Source organism: Entelurus aequoreus, linkage group LG07 (genome assembly GCF_033978785.1).
Source record: "Entelurus aequoreus isolate RoL-2023_Sb linkage group LG07, RoL_Eaeq_v1.1, whole genome shotgun sequence".
In the NCBI taxonomy this organism is placed as follows: domain Eukaryota; kingdom Metazoa; phylum Chordata; class Actinopteri; order Syngnathiformes; family Syngnathidae; genus Entelurus; species Entelurus aequoreus.
The window spans coordinates 70,983,279-71,009,620 of NC_084737.1; the positions used below are offsets into that span (position 1 = coordinate 70,983,279).

Genomic DNA, 26,342 nt, shown 5'->3' on the forward strand with positions numbered 1-26,342 from the left:
ATTTTGGTTGTGCTTACCAACCCCGAAGCTATTTTATTTGGTACATGGTGAAATGATAAGTGTGACCAGTAGAATGGCAGTCACACATAAGAGATACGTGTAGACTGCAATACGATGGCAGTCACACATAAGAGATACGTGTAGACTGCAATATGACTCAAGGAAACAATACCAAAATTGTATATGTTCCATTGAAAATATAGAACGTTACACATAGTGCTCAAAAATGTATCAAAATGTTTTAGTGCGACTTTGGTAAGCTATGAAGCCGCACCGCTTGATGTGCGTCAACATACGAGTATTATTATGGTGTGTGTATAAGGTAAGACATTATCTGGCGTTTTGTTTCGCAATATTACGCAAAAGCCACTTTTCTTACCTTCTGGTACCTGCTGATGTGTATTTGGGATCTGCAAAAGTCCTGAAAATTTGCGCGCGTCCGCTTTTGTAGTCCGTGCCGACACCGTAGTCGATAAGCTTCTTCTTTTTCTTTATCTTCTTGTTATGGGACATTCATCCTCCGCTGTTGCCATTTCTAATATAAAGTAGTGTAAAGTTCTTACTTATGTAAGTGAACTCGCATAAGTTCTTACTTATGTAAGTGAACTCGCCATGAAAGCGCTAAAACATACCGGTGTAGTGAGTTTACATTATTCACCCAAGGAACTTTAGTTATTAGAGAGTTCCGGTCGGACGGTTTTTCACAGGACACATTTCGGGCGTTGGTGTTGCACTGGTGAGCCACGGATGAGAAGATGCTGCTCCGTTATTGATTGAAGTAAAGTCTAAATGTCATTAAAATAGTTAGCTCCATCTTTTGACACTTCTTCCACTCCCGTCCTTGCACGCTACACCGCTACAACAAAGATGACGGGGATAAGACGCTGCCGAAGGTGATCCACGTAAATAAGACCGCCCACAAAACGGCGTATCTTGAAGCGACTGTCAGAAAGCGGCTTGAAGATGATCTGTAAAACATCATCTATGCAACATTTTGACCAAAGAACCACCCTTACATGTTATGTAGACCACAAGGAAGTGTTTTCCATTTAGAAAAAAAAAAAAAATATGACTGCTTTAATGCGCTCTATAATCCGGTGCGCCTTTTGTATGAAAATAGACCTGACTACACCCGCTTATCAGCAGTGCGCCTTACAATCCGGTGCGCCCTATGGTCCGTAAGATACGGTAGTTTGACTGCACATATTCCTCTACTTTAACCGTAGATGGTTACCTGAAGGCAGCGTGGGTTTTTACACGGTCAGTCATCAGGTGAAGAGACTCTCACTAAATTTCCATGCACTAAACTAGTCTGATTTCGCAAATAGTTCATTTCTTTGTATTTTCACACCTACAACTGAATCCCAATTGTCCATGCACACTCTCTAATGCGACTATTGGTCATACGCCATGTGCCTCCCGTACACTGGGGGGCTGTTATTTCATCAATCAATCAATCAATCAAAAGTTTATTTATATAGCCCTTAATCACAAGTGTCTCAAAGGGCTGCACAAGCCACAACGACATCCTCGACTCAGATCCCACATCAGGGCAAGAAAAAACTCAACCCAATGAGTTACAATGAGAAACCTTGAAGGGGACCGCAGATGTAAAATTCTGACTGCAAAATTGCCCTTGTGTCAAAATATCGGGGTCCTTTTTATGAAGTTATTTAAATTTTGCAAGCCCTGTGATTAATCTGATTTAAACAATCTAATTGACTGCACTACTTTGAACTCAATAGTACCTTATTGCAACAAGTTATTACAAGTAATTGGTTAATTAATTAATTTTAGACATCAAACTCACCCCTGCCAGTGGGCGGGGCTAACGTGAATCTAGTCTCATCATTGCAAGTGGAAGTGCTGGGCATCCAATCAGGTGTTAGGACCCGCCCACTGACAGTTTGACGAATAACAACCCCGGTCAAGGACCAAATGGGACCCTTCGTCCAGCCATCTATTTTTTTACCGCTTGTCCCTCTCGAGTCGCGGGTGTGGCTCGAGCCTATTCCAGCTGCGTTCGGGCGGAAGGAGGGCTACACCCTGGACAAGTCACCATCTCATCACAGGGCCAACACAGATAGACAGACAACATTCACACTCACACTCACACACTAGGACCAGTTTAGTGTTGCCAATCAACCTATCCCCAGGTGCATGCCTGGACAAAATGCATAAATAAATACATCTTTAAATAATTGCTTAAATATGTCATTAATTTAATCAATAAATGAATTATGAAATAGATACGTATATTGTGAAATAATTAATTAAAATAATAAATTAAATCATTACATAATGAAATCACATATAATGAATACAATTGTGAAATATTTAAACATTTTACATGAAATTAACACATTCAATAACATTTACGTATTTAATTTCGATATAATCACACATTTAGGTAATTGTTTAAAGATTGATTTGGGAAAAACGTGAAATAGTTGTTTTTCGTCAAAAACTTTCGTCAAACGGGATCCTACGAAAAGTAAGAAAAACCAGCTCCCCCATGATAACACTCCATTATTACAACCAATGGAATTACAAACCAATTTGGTTGAACTTTGGTCACATGATAATAAAGTCACGCTTGAGCAGAAATGCAAGTCACAAGGCAGCGGAAGAATGCATTTGCTTAAGGTTATGAAATCTTGGTCCAAAAAGCGGGCGTGTCCAGGGATAAGCGCACGTCCGAAATTAAGAACTGATACCAAACTGGCCAAGTGTACCTTCTGGAAAGCCGTGCGGTTACATCAAAAGGCAGGCTGTAACAGTCACACATTTTCTTTGCATTTTGTACTATAAATGTCTGAACACACACACACACACACACACACACACACACACACACACACACACACACACACACACACACACACACACACACACACACACACACACACACACACACACACACACACACACACACACACACTAATTATTTGTATTTGTTACCTTCTTGAGACCTCCAACAAATGCCTACCTCGTTAGGACCACCCTTTCTAGATATATAAAGATTTGTATTTACAACATTAATAATATATACATACTATGCAAAAATAAAAAAAAGCTTGTTGTGAAAAATGAGTTGGAATTTCACAAGAAAAAGGTCACAATTTCACAAGAAAGACTTACAATTTTGGCAGTATTATAATAAAAGTCGTAATTTTACTCAACGCAAGTCAAAATGTTACAAGAAAAACTGAATATTTGTGCAATATTATGATAAAAGTTGGAATGTTCACCCGACAAAAGTCACAATTTTATAAGAAAACTTTAAAATGTTGGAAAAAAATATACTGTAATAATAATAGAAGTTTTAATAGGCAAAATGATGACAAAAGTCATCATTTTAACCAAACAATGTCACTAGTTTACAAGAACAACAGAAAAATTGGCGATATTGTGATAAAAGTCAGAATTGTATATGACAAATGTCACCATTTTGCATTAAAATGTAATACATTTACATAAAAATTTAATAATTTTATGAGAATATATTGCAATATTACAGAAACAGAAAGAATATGAGAAATTGCTCCCAATTGTATAAGAAAAAAGTCGACACGTTGTGAGAAAAAGACTGCTTTTAGTTGATTTTTTTAAAAATAATTGTTTTGTTTGTAATTGGTTTTTAATCTTCATTATTTACTTCAAGTTATTCCAGTATGTCTCTATATACGTATATATATATATATATATATATATATATATATATATATATATATATATATATATATATATATATATATATATATATATATATATATATATATATATATATATATATATATATATATATATATATTAGGGCTGTGAATCTTTGGGTGTCCCACGATTCGATTCAATATCGATTCTTGGGGTCACGATTCGATTCAAAATCGATTTTTTTTTAATTCAACACAATTCTCGATTCAAAAACGATTTTTTTCCCGATTCAAAAGGATTCTCTATTCATTCAATACATAGGATTTCAGCAGGATCTACCCCAGTCTGCTGACATGCAAGCAGAGTAGTAGATTTTTGTAAAAAGCTTTTATAATTGTAAAGGACAATGTTTTATCAACTGATTGCAATAATGTAAATTTATTTTTAACTATTAAATGAACCAAAAATATGACTTATTTTATATTTGTGAAAATATTGGACACAGTGTGTTGTCAAGCTTATGAGATGTGATGCAAGTGTAAGCCACTGTGACACTATTATTCTTTTTTTTTTTTTTTATAAATGTCTAATGATAATGTCAATGAGGGATTTTTAATCACTGCTATGTTGAAATTGTAACTAATATTGATACTGTTGTTGATAATATTCATTTTTGTTTCTCTACTTTTGGTTTGTTCTGTGTCGTGTTTGTGTCTCCTCTCAATTGCTCTGTTTATTGCAGTTCTGAGTGTTGCTGGGTCGGGTTTGGTTTTGGAATTGGATTGCATTGTTATGGTATTGCTGTGTATTGTTTTGTAGGATTGATTATTTATAAAAACAAAATAAAAAAATTTAAAAATCATTTTTAAAAAAATCACAAAAAAAATCGAGTTTTTAAAAATGAGAATCGATTCTGAATCGCACAACGTGAGAATCACGATTCGAATTCGAATCGATTTTTTCCCACACCCCTAATATATATATATATATATATATATATATATATATATATATATATATATATATATATATATATATATATATATATATATATATATATATATATATATATATTTTTTTTTTCTATCTTTAATTTTTTTTATTATTATTATTTTTTATTATTATTAATTTTGGTCAAAGGGGCGCATTTCAATTTCTTACAAACACTTGTTATTACATATGCTGGCCAGAGGGGGAGCACTTCAATTTTTTTTTTTTTTTTTTTTTTACACACACTTGTTATTTCATATGTTGACTAGAGGGGCGAGCATTTTTAAAACCGACACACCGTCAACTTTGAAAAATCCCTCCTTTTTGGGACCACCCTAATTTCGATAGATTTCACCACCACGGGTGCAAATGAGACATTCTCTATTAGATGCAACGGTTTCCCGTATTGGGACCATTATGTCGGTCCTAACTTGTTCACCGGTCCTCATAGGGAAGATTATTTTCCTTGTTGATGTCTCAAGAAGGGTAGGAATACAAGAGCACACACACACACACACACGCGCACACGCACACACACAATCTGTGTCATTTCATTAAAGAAACCCCTCAGACTCTTTAATCATAGTGCGACAAAACTGGTCTTCTCCATTCTTCCCATCTTTTGTCTTTGTCACTGCTGCTGCATCCTGATCATTATCTCTCAGGGTGTGTGTGTGGGTGTGTGTGCCTGCATACCTGCTTACTGCCATGCTGGAGCCCTGGTGTCTCCAGGGGGGAGGCATTCGGGCTGCAGGCGGCCTCGCGGTGACAAAGTGCACAATCACTCTGTTTCGGAGGTAAAAGACAGAGGAGGCATGAGAAATCACGGGAAGGGGGTAAAAGGAGAGAATCCGTAGAGGGATGAGACGGAGAGACGAGACGGAGACTTCAAGGTGGTGAGAGGGGAGAGGGAAAAAGTCACGCTGCAAGGGGAAATAGATAACAAGGAGATGAAGGCGCGCGGGTAGAGCATTCCAGGCTTGTGTTCCAGTTAATTACCACATAAGGCCTCAGGCTGGCGTTACACATATTTTCTTCACCGCTTTTTTTTTTTTCTTCCTTTTAAATTACAAACATTAATTAATTCCGAGACTTGTCATCTCGTCTTACATGGATGGGCCCCTTCGACCCTTTTTCTTCCGCCTGACTTACGGCACTGGCAGACAAACATGGGGGCTGTCACATGGGCTGAGGAAGAGGCAGGAAGGCTTTAAGTGTTATCAGAATTAAAAAAAAGTAAAAAAAAAAAAAGGTCGGCTAAATATGTTGGGGTGTTGTCGCATAGCCTGGCTTGGCTTTAAGTCGTCAGCAGCCGGGCTAAACTTCGGTGTATTGTCTCAGCGTGCAGGCAGGATGTCTACCTGCACCTCTCGGCTTAATAATCACTCCCTTTATTTGCTCACAGGCTGTCTGCCACCACTCAATTATCTCTCTTCCCTTCCTCCGTCTGCTTTGTAACAGCATCCCGTTTCTTTGGGAGTTTATCATAAATTAAAGATTGCATTGTTACCAACCAATCCTCTTACTGTAAGCAGTTTGGGAAGGCAGCGAAGAAAGCAGCCTTCAACCCTAAAAGGAAGAAAAAAAATATATAATCCACCTTCTTTTTTCTTTTTTTTTTTTTTCTGGTGTCAAATTAGCTCCTTATTGATCCCTGGCTAGTTCTTCACATAGCTTCATATTCTGTTAACCCTTCTGCGGCCCTCTGAGGACAGCGAGCAGTGAACTCCTGCTGAATACATGCCGTGACGCTTGAATAATGCATGAGGACGCGTCTTAGCCAGCGTGACGTGTCCACTTTCTGGGCTGCTTAAGTGTCCGGCAATTTTAAATGAAGTGCGCCTCAAATAGTTCACACGGTCGGAGCCGCAGGCGCTCTGATGATTCAGGAAGCTCCGGACGTAATCATGAAGTTGCGGCGTTCAGACATTTCTCATAAGCAATGTCACGTTTCATTTCCTCCCTCGTTTTTATTCTCACCCTCCTCTGCTTATTTCTAATTAGCAGAGATCGTATTTAACGCATGCGTTTGTTTATGAGTTCAAGGGCGGGGCTCCGAAGCACAGGTGTCATACTCAAGGCCCCGGGGGCCAAATCTGGCCCGCCACATCGTTTAAAGTGGCCCGCCACGTCTTTATATCTGGTGCGCCACATTATTTCTTGTGGCCTGCAAAAGGCTAGAAATATTAAACACATTCATTTATTTGTGGCGGCCCGCCACGAAAGAATTACGTCCGCCACAAATTAAAAAAAAATAAAATAAATAAATACTTTTTTTTATTTTATTTTTTTTAATTTTATTTTTATTTTTTTTAAAAATTTTTTGTCCTCTCCAGCTTCTCAGGCAAATCATATAGTTGATGTAGATGCCCATATCGGCTGTTCAGATTTACTTTACAAAAGAGAAGTGTCGGATACTTCTCTTGTTGTCTTATTTGTATTTGACTTTATTAAATGTATTTATATTACAAACACAACATGTGTATATAACAAAGGGTGCAAAGTCTGCAGGCAGTAGGAAACACATGGTTAAGTGTAGGGAGTAAAACTGATGGCAGTCTAAAGTTCAAGATTTTTGGAGCTCTTTGTTCAGTGGATCAGATGTGTGATGAAGCTCTGTGTCTATCTACCACCACTACTGTTTTCTGTTTATTTGTTACTGACTGTGGCAGGACACCTCTGCCTCTGTTTCACTTTATGTTGCTGGTAAATAATATGGTTGTAGTAGTAGGCTAAAGTTAAATTATTTAGTATGCACTAATTAAAGGGGCAGAGCTTTGAGACATTTTAGCTTTTATATTTTATAAGATATATTTTTTGTAAGAACCACAATTAATAAATATATTTCAGTGAATAACTTATTGTTCAAATCTGTATATAAATATGTACATAAAGTGTTGTAATTATATTGTAAAATGGATGGATGGATGGATAGACGTTTAAAACAAAACTGTTATTATTAATTAGTAAGTATACATTTTTTTAGCCTTTTTAGAGAAAATCAAATCATTGTAGTAAATTATGCAAATTACTCGATGATGTCATGGTGACCACGCCCATAGTCACGCCCCCACCGCCACAGGTATCTTGGCAGTTTATGGGAAACACTGAAAGCACTTTCCGGCTAAATGTATTTGTTATTTCAGTTTTGACAGTTAAATGTATCGTCTGCAAATCCAATCTAATCCACTTTATTTATATAGCATGGAACATTTAAAAAACAATAGAAGTTTCACAAAGTGCTGCACAGTGTATTTGGCCACCTGCCTTGACTCACATATGAACTTGAAGTGCCATCCCATTCCTAACCCATAGGGTTCAACATGATGTCGGTCCACCTTTTGCAGCTATTACAGCTTCAACTCTTCTGGGAAGGCTGTCCACAAGGTTGCGGAGTGTGTTTATAGGAATTTTCCACCATTCCTTCCAAAAGCGCATTGGTGAGGTCACGCACTGATGTTGGTCGAGAAGGCCTGGCTCTCGGTCTCCGTTCTAATTCATCCCAAAGGTGTTCTATCGGGTTCAGGTCAGGACTCTGTGCAGGCCAGTCAAGTTCATCCACACCAGACTCTTTCATCCATGTTTTTATGGACCTTGCTTTGTGCATTGGTGCACAGTCATGTTGGAAGAGGAAGGGGCCCGCTCCAAACTGTTCCCACAAGATTGGGAGCATGGAATTGTCCAAAATGTTTTGGTATCCTGGAGCATTAAATGTTCCTTTCACTGGAACTGAAAAACAACCACACACCATAATCCCTCCTCCACCAAACATTTCGAAATGTACCGTACTCCTGGCAACCTCCAAACCCAGACTCGTCCATCAGATTTCCAGATGGAAAATCGTGATTCATCACTCCAGAGAATGCATCTCCACTGCTCTAGAGTCCAGTGGCGACGTGCTTTACACCACTGCATCCGACGCTTTGCATTGGACTTGATGATGTATGGCTTAGAAGTAGCTGCTCGGCCATGGAAACCCACTCCATGAAGCTCTCTGCGTACTGTACGTGGGCTAATTGATAGGTCACACAAATTTTGGAGCTCTGTAGCAACTGACTGTGCAGAAAGTCTTTGCACTATGCGCTTCAGCATCCGCTGACCCCTCCCTGTCAGTTTACGTGGCCTACCACTTCGTGGCTGAGTTGCTGTTGTTCCCAAATTCTTCCGTTGTCTTATAATAAAGCCCACAGTTGACTTTGGAATATTTAGGAGCAAAGAAATTTCACGACTGGATTCGTTGCAAAGGTGGCATCCTATGACAGTTCCAAGCTGGAAATCACTGAGAGCGGCCCATCCTTTCACAAATGTTTGTAGACACAGTCTCCATGCCTAAGCGCTGGATTTTATACACCTGTGGCTGGGCCAAGTGATTAGGACACCTGATTCTCATCATTTGGATGGGTGGCCAAAAACTTTTGGCAATATAGTGTACATACTAGAAGAGGATTTCAAACGCATATCCACCGCGACCCCAAGAGGGACAGGCGGTAGAAAATGGATGGATGGATGGATGTTCTACACTTTATTAACTGATGATGCAGCAAGATTAGTTTTTTTGTTTTGCTTATCAAAAATACCGAAATATCTGCTTGTCACCTTGATTTACAATTTCAAAGCAAGTCAGTATCTGTTAGTAAAAAATATAATAATCAAAAAGGGTGAATATACATATTCATATATATTCACTGTTACAAGCGGTCCTCGGAAGGCAGCCATATTTGCATTTTGGCTCTCAATAAAAACAAGCTTGACGGACACCCTGTGAAAATCCTGCAGCTTGTTAGGTGATGACGAAAATCTGCTGTGAAATACAGTAAAATACCTGGGACTTGTTCTTGGTTCATTCAGCCATTGTTTGGATGAATTCAAAAATTGTGATTGAGTGAAGCTGCAAAATTCGAAGAAGCACTTAAGGGGCGAGGGACAAAAAGAAGGCTGAATTGTACAACAACCGAAGCATTTTTCCTAGGGATGTCCGATTATGGCTTTTTTGCCGATATTCCGATATTGTCCAACTCTTAATTACCGATACCGATATCAACCGATACCGATATATACAGTCGTGGAATCAACACATTATTATGCCTAATTTGGACAACCAGGTATGGTGAAGATAAGGTCCTTTTTAAAAAAATTAATAAACTAAAATAAGATAAATACATTAAAAACATTTTCTTCAATAAAAAAGAAAGTAAAACAATATAAAAACAGTTACATAGAAACTAGTAATTAATGAAAATGAGTAAAATTAACTGTTATAGGTTAGTACTATTAGTGGACCAGCAGCACGCACAATCATGTGTGCTTACGGACTGTATCCCTTGCAGACTGTATTGATATATATTGATATATAATGTAGGAACCAGAATATTAATAACAGAAAGAAACAACCCTTTTGTGTGAATGAGTGTGAATGAGTGGGGGAGGGAGGTTTTTTGGGTTGGTGCACTAATTGTAAGTGTATCTTGTGTTTTTTATGTTGATTTAATAAAAAAAAACAAAAAAAAAACGATACCGATAATTTAAAAAAACGATACCGATAATTTCCGATATTACATTTTAACGCATTTATTGGCCAATAATATCGGCAGGCCGATAGTATCGGACATCTCTAATTTTTCACAAAAGAAATATGCAAATCTGATTTATCCGTTCCAGACACACTAAATTATGATATTTTTATAGGGAATAATGGAAGTTTTCCATTTGGAAAACAATGTGAAATACATAAAAATTATGAATAAAATAAATAAGTGACCAATTAACATCACTTGTACCTTTATGTAATACTTCTTTCTCTTGTCTGATTATGAAACTTTGAGGATATCTGTATTATGTGTATGCTAGCATGAACCATCAACAGGGTTTCTCTTTGATTGCCAAGATATATGTGGTGCTGTGGGCGTGGTTAGGGGCGTGGTCACTATGATATGATTTTTTTTTTTTGTGTCTTGTCCAGCCACTCAGGCAAATCATATTGTTGATGTAGATGCCCATAGCTGCTGTACATATTTATATTAATGTTTGGCACAGCCGGACCAAAGTAGGAGGGGATAGACTGAAGAAAAAAAGGAAGACAGAGGGGGAAATTGCGGGGACAACATCAGCAAATACGACATGTACACATGATACAAAAAGTGATGGCAAAGAAGCAGTTAATGAAGTAAATATTAATAATAGAGAAATGAGAATGAACGTTTTTGCATTACAAATAGAGCAATACGAATACCAATAGAAAGAGCACTATTGATAACGAATAATAATAATTACCTCAAATATCAACAATACAATTGTTTCTCTTTTGTAAAGTAAATCTGAACAGCCGATATGGGCATCTACATCAACTATATGATTTGTCTGAGAAGCTGGACAGGATGTAAAAAAAACAAAAACAAAAACAAAACAAAAAAACAATACAATTGTTTCAAATGCAACAATACATATATGCAATGAAAAGTTGAATTACAAAAGAAAGCCGAGAAATGGAGGGCAGGCTGCATTTGGGCGAAAGGTGGGGTACACCCTGGACAAGTTGCCACCACATCGCAGAATCCAAATATATATTCATATAATACATATATATGGCCTATTATTAGCGCACTTTTGACTAGTGATGCACCGGTAATTCGGCCGTAGATCGCACAAAGCTGACGAAAAAGTTACATCGGGGTTGCTTTCAGGTGGCATTGCCGTTTAGACTGACGTCACATTTGAAAAGATCCGATTCCAATCGGATTCGGACTCCCTCCTGATGTGGCCTGTATCTGATGCAAAAAGATCAGATTTAAAGCACTTTGGAGCGTTTAGACTGGCAAAAAAAATACCTGATCTGTGTCACTTTCAGGGGGAAAAAAATAGATTTGTTGTGGAGTGTAAACGAGGCCATCTCATAGCACATAATTATGGTGCGTTCAAGGAACCTTGATTAAAGTTCGAACAGACAATTGTTTTTAAAAACGGAAGGCTTTACCCCCAGTAGATGCACTAATGACATCTACTCAATGTCTTTGATAATCTGCTGAAATGTTTCAGGGTGGGCTACTTGGTTGCTTCCAAATGGGAAAATATCTTTTAAAAATATAATAATAATGTTTTTTTTTTTTTTTTTTTTATCCCCTAATTGTAATTCTACACGAATCAACTAATCTCTTTGTTCCACTATAAAATAAATAGAAACATGACATATTTATAATTATATTTAGGCGACAAAGGATAGTTTGTGTGACTATTAGAATCCGTTTTTGGTCTAGGTCTTTTTTTTCTTTTCTCAGACTAACAAATTCCGATAAAAAATGTATGCAAAACACAAATATCCACTGCAGAGGACAGCAATGTGTTGTGTGAACGGCTTGTGAAAAAATGCCAATCTTTTTAAAAAAAATTTATTTTTTATTTTTTTTAATTGTATTTTTTTTTTCAACAAAATAATACACAATAATACCAAAACCAAACCCGGCCCAGCAACAGTCAGAATAGCAATCAACAGAGCAATTGTGAGGACACACGAACATGACACAAAACATTCCAAAAGTAGTCAAACAAAAATGAATAATATCAACAGCAGTATCAATATTAATAAGAATTACAACATAGCAGTGATTAGAAATCCCTCATTTACATTATCATCATAGCCATTTATAAAAAATAAAATAAAAACTAGGGATGTCCGATAATGGCTTTTTGCCGATATCCGATATTCCGATATTGTCCAACTCTTTAATTACCGATACCGATATCAACCGATATATGCAGTCGTGGAATTAACACATTATTATGCCTAATTTGGACAACCATGTATGGTGAAGATAAGGTACTTTTTAAAAATAATAATAAAATAAGATAACTAAATTAAAAACATTTTCTTGAATAAAAAAGAAAGTAAAACAATATAAAAACAGTTACATAGAAACTAGTAATTAATGAAAATGAGTAAAATTAACTGTTAAAGGTTAGTACTATTAGTGGACCAGCAGCACGCACAATCATGTGTGCTTACAGACTGTATCCCTTGCAGACTGTATTGTTATATATTGATATATAATGTAGGAACCAGAATATTGATAACAGAAAGAAATGGGGGGAGGGAGGTTTTTTGGGTTGGTGCACTAATTGTAAGTGTATCTTGTGTTTTTTATGTTGATTTAATAAATTTAAAAAAACCAAACAAAAAAAAAAAACGATACAGATAATAAAAAAACGATACCGATAATTTCCGATATTACATTTTAACGCATTTATCGGCCGATAATATCGGCAGGCCGATATTATCGGACATCCCTAATAAAAACATTTTAAAAAATGAACAATAGTGTCACAGTGGCTTACACTTGCATCGCATCTCATAAGCTTGACAACACATTGTGTCCAATATTTTCCACAAATATAAAAAAAAGTCATATTTTAGGTTAATTTAATAGTTAAAAAAAATTTAAATAATGGATCCCGTATTGCAATATATGACTCATTATTATCTAAACTAAATGTAGTTTTTTTCTACTGATATCATCTCCATAGCTTGTGTGTACCAGTCAGTATGAGATCTCTGTTTGAAAGAAGCTAACATATGTTTTACTTGATGTATGTTGTACTGTTAATGCCCCCACTCGACATCTATTCCATAATTATCATCTCTTGAGACTGACAGAGTTCAATAGTTATCACAATGCTTGTCGAACCTATCAAGTCATCCACAGGCTGAATCTCAGGCTCTGTAGCTTGGTTCCAATCTATCGTCCCCAGCCTGCCCACACCTACCTAGGTTCCATTCTAGAGGCTAACCTTTCCTGTGACAAAATGGCAACCAAGGTAATCAAAAAGGTTAACCAACGAACGAGATTTCTCTACAGAATTTCCTCTCTGGTCAACAAAAGCACCTTGAGGATTCTGGCGGGAACTCTCGTTCAACCCTTTTTCGATTATGCATGCACCTCCTGGTACCCTAGCACCTCCAAAACCCTCAAATCTAAACTCCAAACATCTCAGAACAAGCTAGTCAGGTTACTTCTAGACCTCCACCCCAGATCCCACCTCACTCCTACCCACTTCTCTAAAGTGGGCTGGCTCAAGGTGGAGGACAGAGTTAAACAACTTGCACTGAGCCTAGTCTATAAAATCCGCTACACCTCCCTGATACCGAAGTACATGTCAAACTACTTCCTTAACGTAAATGACCGCCATAACCACAACACCAGGGGGTGCTCCACTAACCACGTTAAACCCAGATTCCGAACTAACAAAGGTCTTAACTCATTCTCTTTCTATGCCACATCAATGTGGAATGCGCTCCCAACAGGTATAAAAGAAAGGGCATCTCTATCGTCCTTCAAAACCGCAATAAAAGTTCACCTCCAGGCAGCTACAACCCTAAACTAACACCCTCCCCGGATTGCTAATAATCAAATGTAAACAATCAAATGCAGATACTTTTTCTTTTTCTTATGCCTTCTGATCTCTCTCTCTCTCTCTCTCTCTCTCTCTCTCTCTCTCTCTCTCTCTCTCTCTCTCTCTCTCTCTCTCTCTCTCTCTCTCTCTCTATGTCCACTACTTGATGTCCATACCCCCCCCCCTCCACACCCCTGATTGTAAATAATGTAAATAATTCAATGTGATTATCTTGTGTGATGACTGTATTATGATGATAGTATATATGATAGTATATATCTGTATCATGAATCAATTTAAGTGGACCCCGACTTAAACAAGTTGAAAAACTTATTCGGGTGTTACCATTTAGTGGTCAATTGTACGGAATATGTACTTCACTGTGCAACCTACTAATAAAAGTCTCAATCAATCAATCAAAACACTCGTAACTTTGACCTGATATCAGGTAAACATCGTCTACTGGCTTGTACTGCTCAAAGTGTTGTATGCAGGGGACCAAAGATTTGGAACCGGCTTGATGAGAGCCTCAGAATGATGTATTCATTCTCCAACTTCAAAAAGAAACTGAAATCATACCTATTAACCACCTATCTCTAATGCCTCACATGGGGTAGACTACTGTTGGGTTGTGCTTGGTTGAATGAATGTATGTATGTATGTGTATGCTTGTTTTAGTATTAGTACTATTATTTTGTGTTTATCATATAGCGTTTTTGTGCTTGACACCATGTTTCAGCATTCCTTGCATATACTGACCTCTGGACCCCCTGCTAAAAGCTTCTTCGAGCTTATCTGGGGGACCCTTTCACTTACCACCATACTTGCCAACCCTCCCGTTTTTAGCGGGAGACTCCTGGTATTCAGTGCCTCTCCCGATAACCTCCCGGCAGAAATTTTCTTCCGACAAACTCCCGGTATTCAGCCGGAGCTGGAGGCCACGCCCCCTCCAGCTCAATGCGGACCTGAGTGGGGACAGCCTGTTCTCACGTCCGGTTTCCCACAATATAAACAGCTTGCCTGCCCAATGACGTCATAACATCTACGGCTTTTAGAGAGTAGAGTGCACAACTGCGCACACAACAAGGAGACAAAGCAGAAGAACGAGGAAGTTACAGACATGGCGGCGCCGTCGACGAGCAAGATGAAGAAATACGCTTGCAAGTTCCAAAACGAATGGAAACAAGAATTTCAGTTCATATAAACAGCTTGCCTGCCCAATGACGTCATAACATCTACGGCTTTTAGAGAGTAGAGTGCACAACTGCGCACACAACAAGGAGACAAAGCAGAAGAACGAGGAAGTTACAGACATGGCGGCGCCGTCGACGAGCAAGATGAAGAAATACGCTTGCAAGTTCCAAAACGAATGGAAACAAGAATTTCAGTTCATCCAGGACAGTTCGAAGGGGAAGGGGTATGTAATTATGTTGCCTGTACATTTTGTAAAGCAGACTTCTCCATTGAACACGGTGGCTGAGTCATGAACGGAGGAGAAGTTAAACAGGACAATACTGCCATCTACTGGATAGCCCCCGGAACACTGAAATTCAAGTATTTATTTTATTTATATGTATAATAAAATATATATAAAATAATATATATAAAATAATATATAGCTAGAATTCACTGAAAGTCAAGTATTTCATATATATATATATTTATATATATATATATATATATATACTGCATATGAAATACTTGAGTTGTTGAATTCTAGCTGTAAATATACTCCCCTAATAACCACACCCTTAACCACGCCCCCGCCCCACCCCAACCGCGCCCCCCCACCCCCCACCTCCCGGTATCGGAGGTCTCAAGGTTGGCAAGTATGCTTACCACCATCCTTAAATGGATATTCACTACTGTTGTAATTGTAATATGGTATTGTGAATAAACTTGAAACTAAACTATAAAACTGTTGTGTGGCCAATTTAATGATACACACTGTACAAACAGCCAACTAGTCCCTTTACTTTTAATGTTGTTGTTACTACCCACAAGTATATACCAAACAATTATGCGCTGCATGCAATCTGTCAACATATCACAAACAGCTTTATTTCTTCCAACGTGTGTGTCATGTTTCTCAAACAAGCTCCATTATTGTCATGAAGACCTGCAAGGAATAATATACTTTATTGCTTTTCGCCCGTCGCAGGCATCAACTCCTTACAGCCTCGAGTCGGAGTCTCTGCGCATGGACTGCATCATGTCAGGTGGAGCGTCCCCCACTCTGGCCATCAATGCTGTGACAAACAAGGTAGGACAGTGAACACACCATATAGAAAAGCATCAAATGTGTCCCTATAAATGACTCATCAATCATATTCAAAAGCCATAGAGCTTGTTTTGTTGATGGAAATGCTATCAACTAATTACATTTACTGAAAGAGTGGGTTCCTAGGAAATAGTTCACCCTTCATCTCCGGCAACATACACAAATAGGACTGCACAATTAATCAAAATGTAATCACGATCATGATTAAATAATGCCACAGTTAAATAAGGGCGATCATCGGCGAAATAAACAATTAAAAAGTAGGCCCCGCTGCACATCAAATCAAGCACTTTCACAGCAGCGGTCACAGAAAAGCGACAAGGGCTCCTATTGAACCGCCGCCCGTCCATGCCACAGGCCATTGTGGAGGTGCACAGAGCTCCAAGACCACGCCGACCACATCCCAGACAAGCATTAAAGGCCATTCATTTTTCTTACCTATTGATATCTGTTTTTGTGTATTCGGGATCTCCATAAGTCCCGAAAATTTGAAATCAACCCACGGAGGCATGGCGGAGATATTTATAAAACAATCTTGCCTTCCTTCATGCTTTCTCCAAACGAGCCGTTTGGAATTTGCCCGATTTGTGACGTTTTTGTTATGATCCGCTGCCCGGATCACAGTCTGTTTAAAGGCCTACTGAATTTTTTTATTTTTTATTTAAACGGGGATAGCAGATCCATTCTATGTGTCATACTTGATCATTTCGCGATATTGCCATATTTTTGCTGAAAGGATTTAGCAGAGAACATCGACGATTAAGTTAGCAACTTTTGGTCGCTGATAAAAAAAGCTTTGCCTATAACGGAAGTAGCGCAACGTCACAGGCTGAAGGGCTCCTCACATTTCCCCATTGTTTACACCAGCAGCGAGAGCGATTCGGACCGAGAAAGCGACGATTACCCCATTAATTTGAGCGAGGATGAAAGATTTGTGAATGAGGAACGTGAGAGTGAAGGACTAGAGTGCAGTGCAGGACGTATCTTTTTTCGCTCTGACCGTAACTTAGGTACAAGGGCTCATTGGATTCCACACTTTCTCCTTTTTTTATTGTGGATCACGGATTTGTATTTTAAATACTATATCCTCTTGAAAATGAGAGTCGAGACCGCGAAATGGACATTCACAGTGACTTTTATCTCCACGACAATACATCGGTGAAGCACTTTAGCTACGGAGCTAACGTGATAGCATCGTGCTTAAATGCAGATAGAAACAAAATAAATAAGCCCCTGACTGGAAGGATAGACAGAAAATCAACAATACTACTATCAGGAGACACCGAACCAAACACTGGACCTATAAATACACGATTAATGCTGTGCCGCCTGTCGAAGCCTAGCAATGCTGTTGTTAACGACGCCATTGAAGCTAGCTTAGCTACGGGACCTCGTCAGAGCTATGATAAAAACATTAGCGCTCCACCTACGCCAGCCCTCATCTGCTCATCAACACCCGTGCTCACCTGCGTTCCAGCGATCGACGGCGCGACTAAGGACTTCACCCGATCATCGATGCGGTCGGCGGCTAGCGTCGGATAGCGCGTCTGCTATCCAAGTCAAAGTCCCCCTGGTTGTGTTGCTGCAGCCAGCCGCTAATACACCGATCCCACCTACAGCTTTCTTCTTTGCTGTCTCCATTGTTCATTAAACAAATTTCAAAAGATTCACCAACACAGATGTCCAGAATACTGTGGAATTTTGCGATGAAAACAGAGCTGTTTGTATTGGGATACAATGTGTCCGAATACTTCCGTTTCAACCATCGACGTCACGCGCAAACGTCATCATACATAGACGTTTTCAACCGGAAGTTTTGCGGGAAATTTAAAATTGCACTTTATAAGTTAACCCGGCCGTATTGGCATGTGTTGCAATGTTAAGATTTCATCATTGATATATAAACTATCAGACTGCGTGGTCGGTAGTAGTGGGTTTCAGTAGGCCTTTAAGTTTTTCGAGTCACTTGTGTTTTCTGTTAGTTTTGGACTCCTTTAGTTGCTGTTTATGCACCTATGAGTTTGTTACCATGGCGACGTATTAGTTTCACCTGCCTCTTGTGTTCGGGACGCGCACCTGTTTGCAATCAGAGACATTATTTAAGCCTGCCTTTGCCAGTCAGTCGGGCTGGCTTCTTTTCTGTTACGATGGGGTTGCAGCTTACTGCGAGGTTTGCTGTCCCAGGATGCAAACGGACGACTCCGGACCGGACTTGCAGGTATGAACATGATTTAATCGTAAATTAACACTCAAAGAGGTACACAACAGAAAACAAACCGACGGAACAAGGTGCCGATCGCACCTGAAGCTAAGGCTGCTACTTAGCACAGACTAGAGATCACTAGCAGGGGCTAGGAGACAATCAAAACTTACGTAACAGTAGCGTGACGCAAACAAAGAAGCCAGACCGACTGACTGGCAAAGGCAGGCTTAAATAATGTCTCTGATTACAAACAGGTGCGCGTCCCGAACACAAGAGGCAGGTGAAACTAATATGTAGCCATGGTAACAAACTCAGAGGTGCATAAACAGGAACTAAAGGAGTCCAAAACTAACAGAAAACATAGGTGACTCAAAAAACTTAAACAGACTATGATCCGGGCAGCGGATCATAACAGTTTTTCCAATTGGTGATGTCAGCAGATATCTCCATATATGGTCACGTTTTACCCAAAGAGCATTGCGCGGGTCTGCCATTGTAGTCCGACGTAGTCAATAAACTCTTTTTTTTTTTGTTATTCTCTTGTTTTGCGGCAGACTGGCTCGTATATGCACATGCATCCTCTGCTGTTGCCATTTCCAATACAAAGTAGCGTATAGTTGGAACTGATATCTGTCAGTAGACTCCACATAGATGCGATAAAAATTAGAAAAAGGCTGACGGGGAGAAGACGCAGTCAAAGTGGAGGCACATCCTGAAGAGACGGTCAAAAAATCGGCCTGAAGATGGTCTCTTAAACATAATCTATGCAACATTTTGACCAAATAACCATCATTACATGTTATGTAGACCGCAAGGAAGTGTTTTAAATGTAGAAACAAAAAAATGACCCCTTTAACAAACTTTTCCTGGGCTGCTGCAGCTGGTCGCCTCGTTTTAGAGACCCTACTGCTGTTATTAAACGTGACAGATCATAAGTAAAAAGTTGTGGAGGCCAGCACAACGCGCTGTTTTGCTCATTTCCGGCTGCACCCCCTGTATCTGCGCATGTGTATGAATCCAGGAAATGCGGACATGCAATTGCTTATTGAAAGACTCTTTCCCGTGAGTACAATCTGTATAAACGCTATTAAAACGCAATTTTGTATTTTGTCATTTAATGAACATGTTTTAAATTATGCTATTTTATGTCATATAATAATGCGCGGTACACCCATAGGAGGTGTCTGATTTTTTTTTTTTTTATGCCTCTGAAAAAACCCCATCAAAAATGAATAAATAGAGCTAAAGGCATCATATAATGAGAAAATAGGTTGTGAGTTCAAACCCCGGCCGAGTCATACCAAAGGCTATAAAAATGGGACCCATTACCTCCCTGCTTGGCACTCAGCATCAAGGGTTGGAATTGGGGGTTAAATCACCAAAGATGATTCCCGGGCACGGCCACCGCTGCTGCCCACTGCTCCCCTCACCTCCCAGGGGGTCATCAAGGGGGATGGGTCAAATGCAGAGAGTAATTTCGCCACACCTAGTGTGTGTGTGACAATCATTGGTACTTTAACTTTAACTTAAAAGATGAAATATTATTATTATTAATAATGAACAAAAACACACAGATGTGTCTTTGAATATATAAACAATATTTATTTAGCCGATTTTTTTAGAGTAGTTCATAACACATTACATTTTTGCAAGTAGATTGCAGATCTGTGGAAAACACTGTGTTTAACTAACATAATGAATAATCTAGGGCTGCAACTAACGATTAATTTGATAATCGATTAATCTGTTGATTATTACTTCGATTAATAATCGGATAAAAGAGACAAACTACATTTCTATCCTTTCCAGTATTTTATTGAAAAAAAAACAGCCTACTGGCACCATACTTATTTTGATTATTGTTTCTCAGCTGTTTGTACATGTTGCAGTTTATAAATAAAGGTTTATAAAAATACAATAAAAATACAATAAAAATAAAAATAAAAATAAAATAAAATAAAAATAGAATAATTGCCTCTGCGCATGCGCATATCATAGATCCAACGAATCGATGACTAAATTAATCGCCAACTATTTGTATAATTGATTTTAATCGATTTAATCAATTAGTTGTTGCAGCCCTAGAATAATCGTGATTATGAATCGCAAATTCAATATTGAAAATTTTTTTTTTTATTAAAGTTAAAAAAGTTAAAGTCCCAACGATAGTCACACACACACTAGGTGTGGGGAAATTACTCTCTGCATTTCACCCATCCCCTTGTTCCACCCCGTGGGAGATGAGGGGAGCAGTGAGCAGCAGCGGTGGCCGCGCTCGGGAATAATTTTAGTGATTTAACCCCCAATTCCAACCCTTGAGGGAGACAATGGGTCCCATTTTTATAGTCTTTGGTATGACTCAGCCGGGGTTTGAACTCACGACTCAGGGGTGGACACTCTAACTACAGGGCCACTGAGCAGGTTAAATGTATCTTTTGGCCATGATAGTGCAGCCCGTTGCGCAGATGACCTTTTACCTTTGTCCAACATATTTGCCTTCAAATTGAATTTAGGCTTCATTTGTCAAATAACATTGACATACGGACGGAGAGAAACCAAAAGTATAAATCTAAATGAATAAGCTTGTTTTTTTTTTAGGTACAATACATACAGATTGCAATTTATGCAATGTATCTTTCTTTAAAAATAATGCTTGTCTTATGAATCTTCACTTTCACGCTTGACCTCATGCAATAAAACGCTCATAATGCCAGAGAGGCTGACCTGGGCGTGAGCATTTGTGTGAGGGTCAGAGGTCACACAGGGAGGGTGTGTGGTACATGACACCTGACCTCCATCAAAGAGAGCGTCACCTTTCACAGCACATCCAGTGTTTGGACCTGCTGTGAAACTATTTCCATCTTCCTTTTCTTGACTCACACTTTCCACCAGTTCTGGAACCTTTCAGGGGTTGGTAGAGGATTGTTGTGCAGGTCATTAAGCAAAAGAAAAACATGCCTATTCCATTAAGTACATCCAAAAACATGCCTGCTAGGTTAATTGGAAACTGGAAATTGTCCATACCGTTGGTGTCTATGTGAGTGTGGATGCTTGTTTTTCTATACTTGTCCTGTGATGGGATGGCGACTAGTCCATGGTGACCCCGCCTCTTGTCCAAACTCATGCAGAGATGGTGTGCCGTCGTAGATAACCGTCATGTGTCCCAACTAGGCTTGTCCTGGTACCAATAATTTGGTACCGGTACCAAAATGTATATCGATACTTTTCAAAATAAGGGGAACTATAAAAAAATTCAATATTGGCTTTATTTTAACAGAAAATCTTACAATACAATAAACATTTTTCCTATTGCACTCAAAGTACAATTTTAAAAGGTTAAATTATAAATTAAAAGACATTAAACACATTGGGCTTTTCTTGTTGCACTCAAAGAACAATTTACAGTTTTCCATATTACATATAGTCTGCCATAATCAAGGATTAGGTTAGAATATAATACAAAGCCTTATTTACATTATATCAAATGTTTCATGATTTATGGCTGCCACTCCTGGTCTGTGCTTTTAAGAAAATAATAATTATTAGTAAGTAGGGATGTCCGATAATGGCTTTTTGCCGATATCCGATATTCCGATATTGTCCAACTCTTTAATTACAGATACCGATATCAACCGATACCAATATCAACCGATATATAAAGTCGTGGAATTAACACATTATTATGCCTAATTTGGACAACCAGGTATGGTGAAAATAAGGTACTTTAAAAAAATTAAAATAAAATAAAATAAGATAAATAAATTAAAAACATTTTCTTGAATAAAAAAGAAAGTAAAACAATATAAAAACAGTTACATAGAAACTAGTAATTAATGAAAATTAGCAAAATAAACTGTTAAAGGCCTACTGAAACCCACTACTACCGACCACGCAGTCTGATAGTTTATATATCAATGATGAAATCTTAACATTGAAACACATGCCAATACGGCCGGGTTAACTTATAAAGTGCAATTTTAAAATTCCCGCCACACTTCCGGTTGAAAAACTCCTTTGGATATGATTTATGCGCGTGACGTCACAGAATCCACGGAAGTGGTTGTACCCCGTCGAACCCGATACAGAAACCTCTTGTTTTCTTCGGCAAAATTCCACAGTATTCTGGACATCTGTGTTGGTGAATCTTTTGCAATTTGTTTAATGAACAATGGAGGCTGCAAAGAAGAACGTTGTAGGTGGGATCGATCGGTGTATTAGCGACTAAGTACAATACTTACAGCAACACAACAAGCACTAGCAGACGCCTAGCCGATGCTTGCCGCCAAACCCACGGATGAAGTCCTTCGTCGCGCCGTCGATCGCTGGAATGCAGGTGAGCACGGCTGTTGATGGGAAGATGAGGGCTGGCTGGCGTAGGTGGAGCGCTAATGTTTTTATCATAGTTCTGTGAGGTTTCAGGCACAACACCGGTTGCTAAGTTGCTAAATTAGCCTTAGCGTCGTTAGCAACAGCATTGTTAAGCCTTACCAGGCTGAGAATTTTAACCGTGTAGTTACCTGTACACGGTTTAATAGTATTGTTGATCTTCTGTCTATCCTTCCAGTCAGGGATTTATTTATTTTGTTTCTATCTTCATTTGAGAACGATGCTATCACGTTAGCTCAGTAGCTAAGTGTGTCACCGATGTATTGTCGTGGAGATAAAAGTCACTTTAAATGTCCATTTCGCGTGCTCGACTCTCATTTTCAAGAGGATATAGTATCCGAGGTGGTTTAAAATACAAATCCGTGATCCACAACAGAAAAAGGAGAGAGTGTGGAATCCAATGAGCCAGCTTGTACCTAAGTTACGGTCAGAGCGAAAAAAGATACGTCCATCACTGCCTCTCTAATCCTTCACTGTAACGTTCCTCATTTACGAATCTTTCATCCTCGCTCAAATTAATGGGGTAATCGTCGCTTTCTCGGTCCGAATCTCTCTCGCTCCATTGTAAACAAAGGAAAATTGTGAGGAATATTGCCTCCTGTGACGTCACGCTACTTCCGGTACAGGCAAGGCTTTTTTTTATCAGCGAGCAAAGGTTGCGAACTTTATCGTCGATTTTCTCTACTAAATGCTTTCAGCAAAAATATGGCAATATCGCGAAATGATGAAGTATGACACATAGAATGGATCTGCTATTCCCGTTTAAATAAAAAAAATTCATTTTAGTAGGCCTTTAAAGGTTAGTACTATTAGTGGACCAGCAGCACGCACAATCATGTGTGCTTACGGACTGTATCCCTTGCAGACTGTATTGATATATATTGATATATAATGTAGGAACCAGAATATTAATAACAGAAAGAAACAACCCTTTTGTGTGAATGAGTGTAAATGGGGGAGGGAGGTTTTTTGGGTTGGCGCACTAATTGTAAGTGTATCTTGTGTTTTTTTATGTTGATTTAATAAAAATAAAAAAAAATAAAAAATTAAAACAATAAATCCAAAAAAAAAAAACAATACCGATAATAAAAAAAACGATACCGATAATTTCCGATATTACTTTTTAACGCATTTATCTCTATTAGTAAGTACTAAAAACAAAACTATGGATACATGTACACAGATACGCCATGTAGCAGGCAAAACACACTTTTGTTAAAGATAAAACACCAATTGTAGCAATTTGTTGCAAAATATAGTCATTTCACTTGTATTAGTTGACTGCTCGTTGGGCTGCTCAAAAAGGTTCATTATGTCTTCTTATTCATATACTCTTTCAAATGTTCTTGTAATCAGACAATATTTTCGGTATATTTAGATGGAATCTTACAGCTTCGTTGCAGAATCCACTTACTTTCAATATAAAGGAATAATATACAAACAAAAAGAGGGCTTTGCAATGGGAGATCCCTCTATCAGCAATAATGAGCAGTTTCTTCATGGAAGACCTGGAAACCACCGCGATCAATACAGCACCCATACACTGCAGACCCACCTTCTGGAGAAGGTACGTGGATGACATTTTGGAGAAAATAAAAGTGGGACACACATACACGATCTTACAGACCACCTCAACAGTATTGACGAGACTGGAAACATCACATTCACGCATGAAGTGGAAATGAACCACCAACCAGGTAGACTTGACAGGTGTGCCTGGTTGGCCACGCCTATAAGAACAGCTGATAGGCAACACGTCACAGTGGTCAGGTGACCCTTCTGAAGAAGACTGCATATGACAGTCGAAACATGTCAGGTAAATATACCGAAAATATTGTCTGATTACAAGAAAATTTGAAAGAGCTCATTGGGCAGTTTTAACTCCGCTATTATTTGGTATCAATCCAAGCGGCTGTGTGCACGTCTACGTATCTACATGTTATGTATCTACATGTTATGTACGTACATGTTATATACCTACAAGATATGTATCTACATGTGCATAGCAGAGGAGCTGGTTAACTCATGAGAGTACACCCTGCCATTAAGAGAATGGCAGGGTGTTGGCTGAGTGACGTCAGTGAGTGAGTGGGCGAGCAAAGAGAGAGAGAGGTAGCGCTGCACTGCGCAGTCGAGTGATGAACGGGTCTGGTTGTGTCCTGCAAAACTAACAATAAAGCACCCAGATTGTCACAAATCGGCGGCCTCGTCATTCTTACCTGAAAGCGGAGCTCAGCAGACCCATTGATGGGTAAAGTGAAGTGTGTTAACCCGACGAAAACATCGACCCTGAAGGGAACGTCTGCCCTGTGCTCCCCTACTACAGTCTGCACCGGAGCACAACAGCAGGACAGGTGTAACTACTACATTATTACCTGTCACTCTTTAAACTCCTTGTGCAGATCTGAATACTTATTATTTAAATGTTTACCTAAGTTTGAAGCAAAGGTGGTAATACTAATCGCCACGTTTGGCGAGGCGTGTTATAAAGCAACACTTGAAGCGCGGCGCTTCCGTGTTTAAAGTGTCACCTTTATTGTTAGTTTTGAAGCCCAAATACTTCCATATTGTGCTTCACCACCCTCTTTATTAACCAATATAATTGTCGTTTTTTTTGCCATTCCATAATGTTATTGCTTGCATACACTTTGTGTGTGCGTTTTGACACACTCAACATCATGCGCCTCGGCTCTGTAGTCACCGCCGCAGATGAAAGAACGGCACCCGTACTTTTCAAAGGCAGTATAGTACCGATTTCAATCAATTAGTATCGCGGTACCTTATTAGTACTGGTATACGGGACAACCCTAGTCCCAACAGACATCCACTGATTTTGGCATGTGAAAACATTGTCTGTGCTACATCTAGTGGGAAAGTAGGTCGATTATAGGACTGTTAATTAAAACCTTAAAAATCAAGAAAAAAAATATTTAAATGAAGTTAAACATGTAAAAATGTTTCAAATGATGAATCTCTAGATATTTTTTAACTGCAAAGATTTTGTATTGAAATGATTCTATTTGAATACTTTGTTCCAGTCACCATTTAGAAACATTTCTACAACTGTTCAAAATTGACTTACTAACATTTCTAATATTTATGCTATATCTTGACTAAAATAATACAGTAGGACCGATGTGTGAATATAAAATAGGTTCTCAACGTAACGTGCTTTGTGTCACTCGAAAAAAAGTGCCATATAAATCTTAATCCATTATTAATATTAACATTTTTTCGACAAAAACTTTGATCACCAAAGGGATCATTTCTATGAACAGTCTTGTAATTGTGTTAACTTCCACATCATCGCTATAAGAAACAGGTTCGGCATAAGTACGGTCCAGTCACACAGCATTAAAAAAGTGCTTTGACTTCCTGTTCAGTGCAAAGTGAGCTTCAGAATAAAAGCATGGCAATATTAACCGCGATTCTAACACAGCAATTGAC

The 26,342-nt window shown here is 38.6% G+C and overlaps 1 protein-coding gene across 9 annotated transcripts in view; it reads left to right on the forward strand.

The window, feature by feature from the left end:
- Positions 1-26,342, forward strand: part of LOC133654230 (forkhead box protein J3-like) — a 296,340-nt gene that overhangs the window by 207,851 nt on the left and 62,147 nt on the right. For all 9 annotated transcript variants that reach the window (XM_062054406.1, XM_062054407.1, XM_062054408.1 and 6 more), the window contains one exon: positions 16,187-16,288. In XM_062054406.1, coding sequence (XP_061910390.1) covers positions 16,187-16,288 — 102 coding nt within the window. The remainder of the gene's footprint in view (positions 1-16,186; positions 16,289-26,342) is intronic.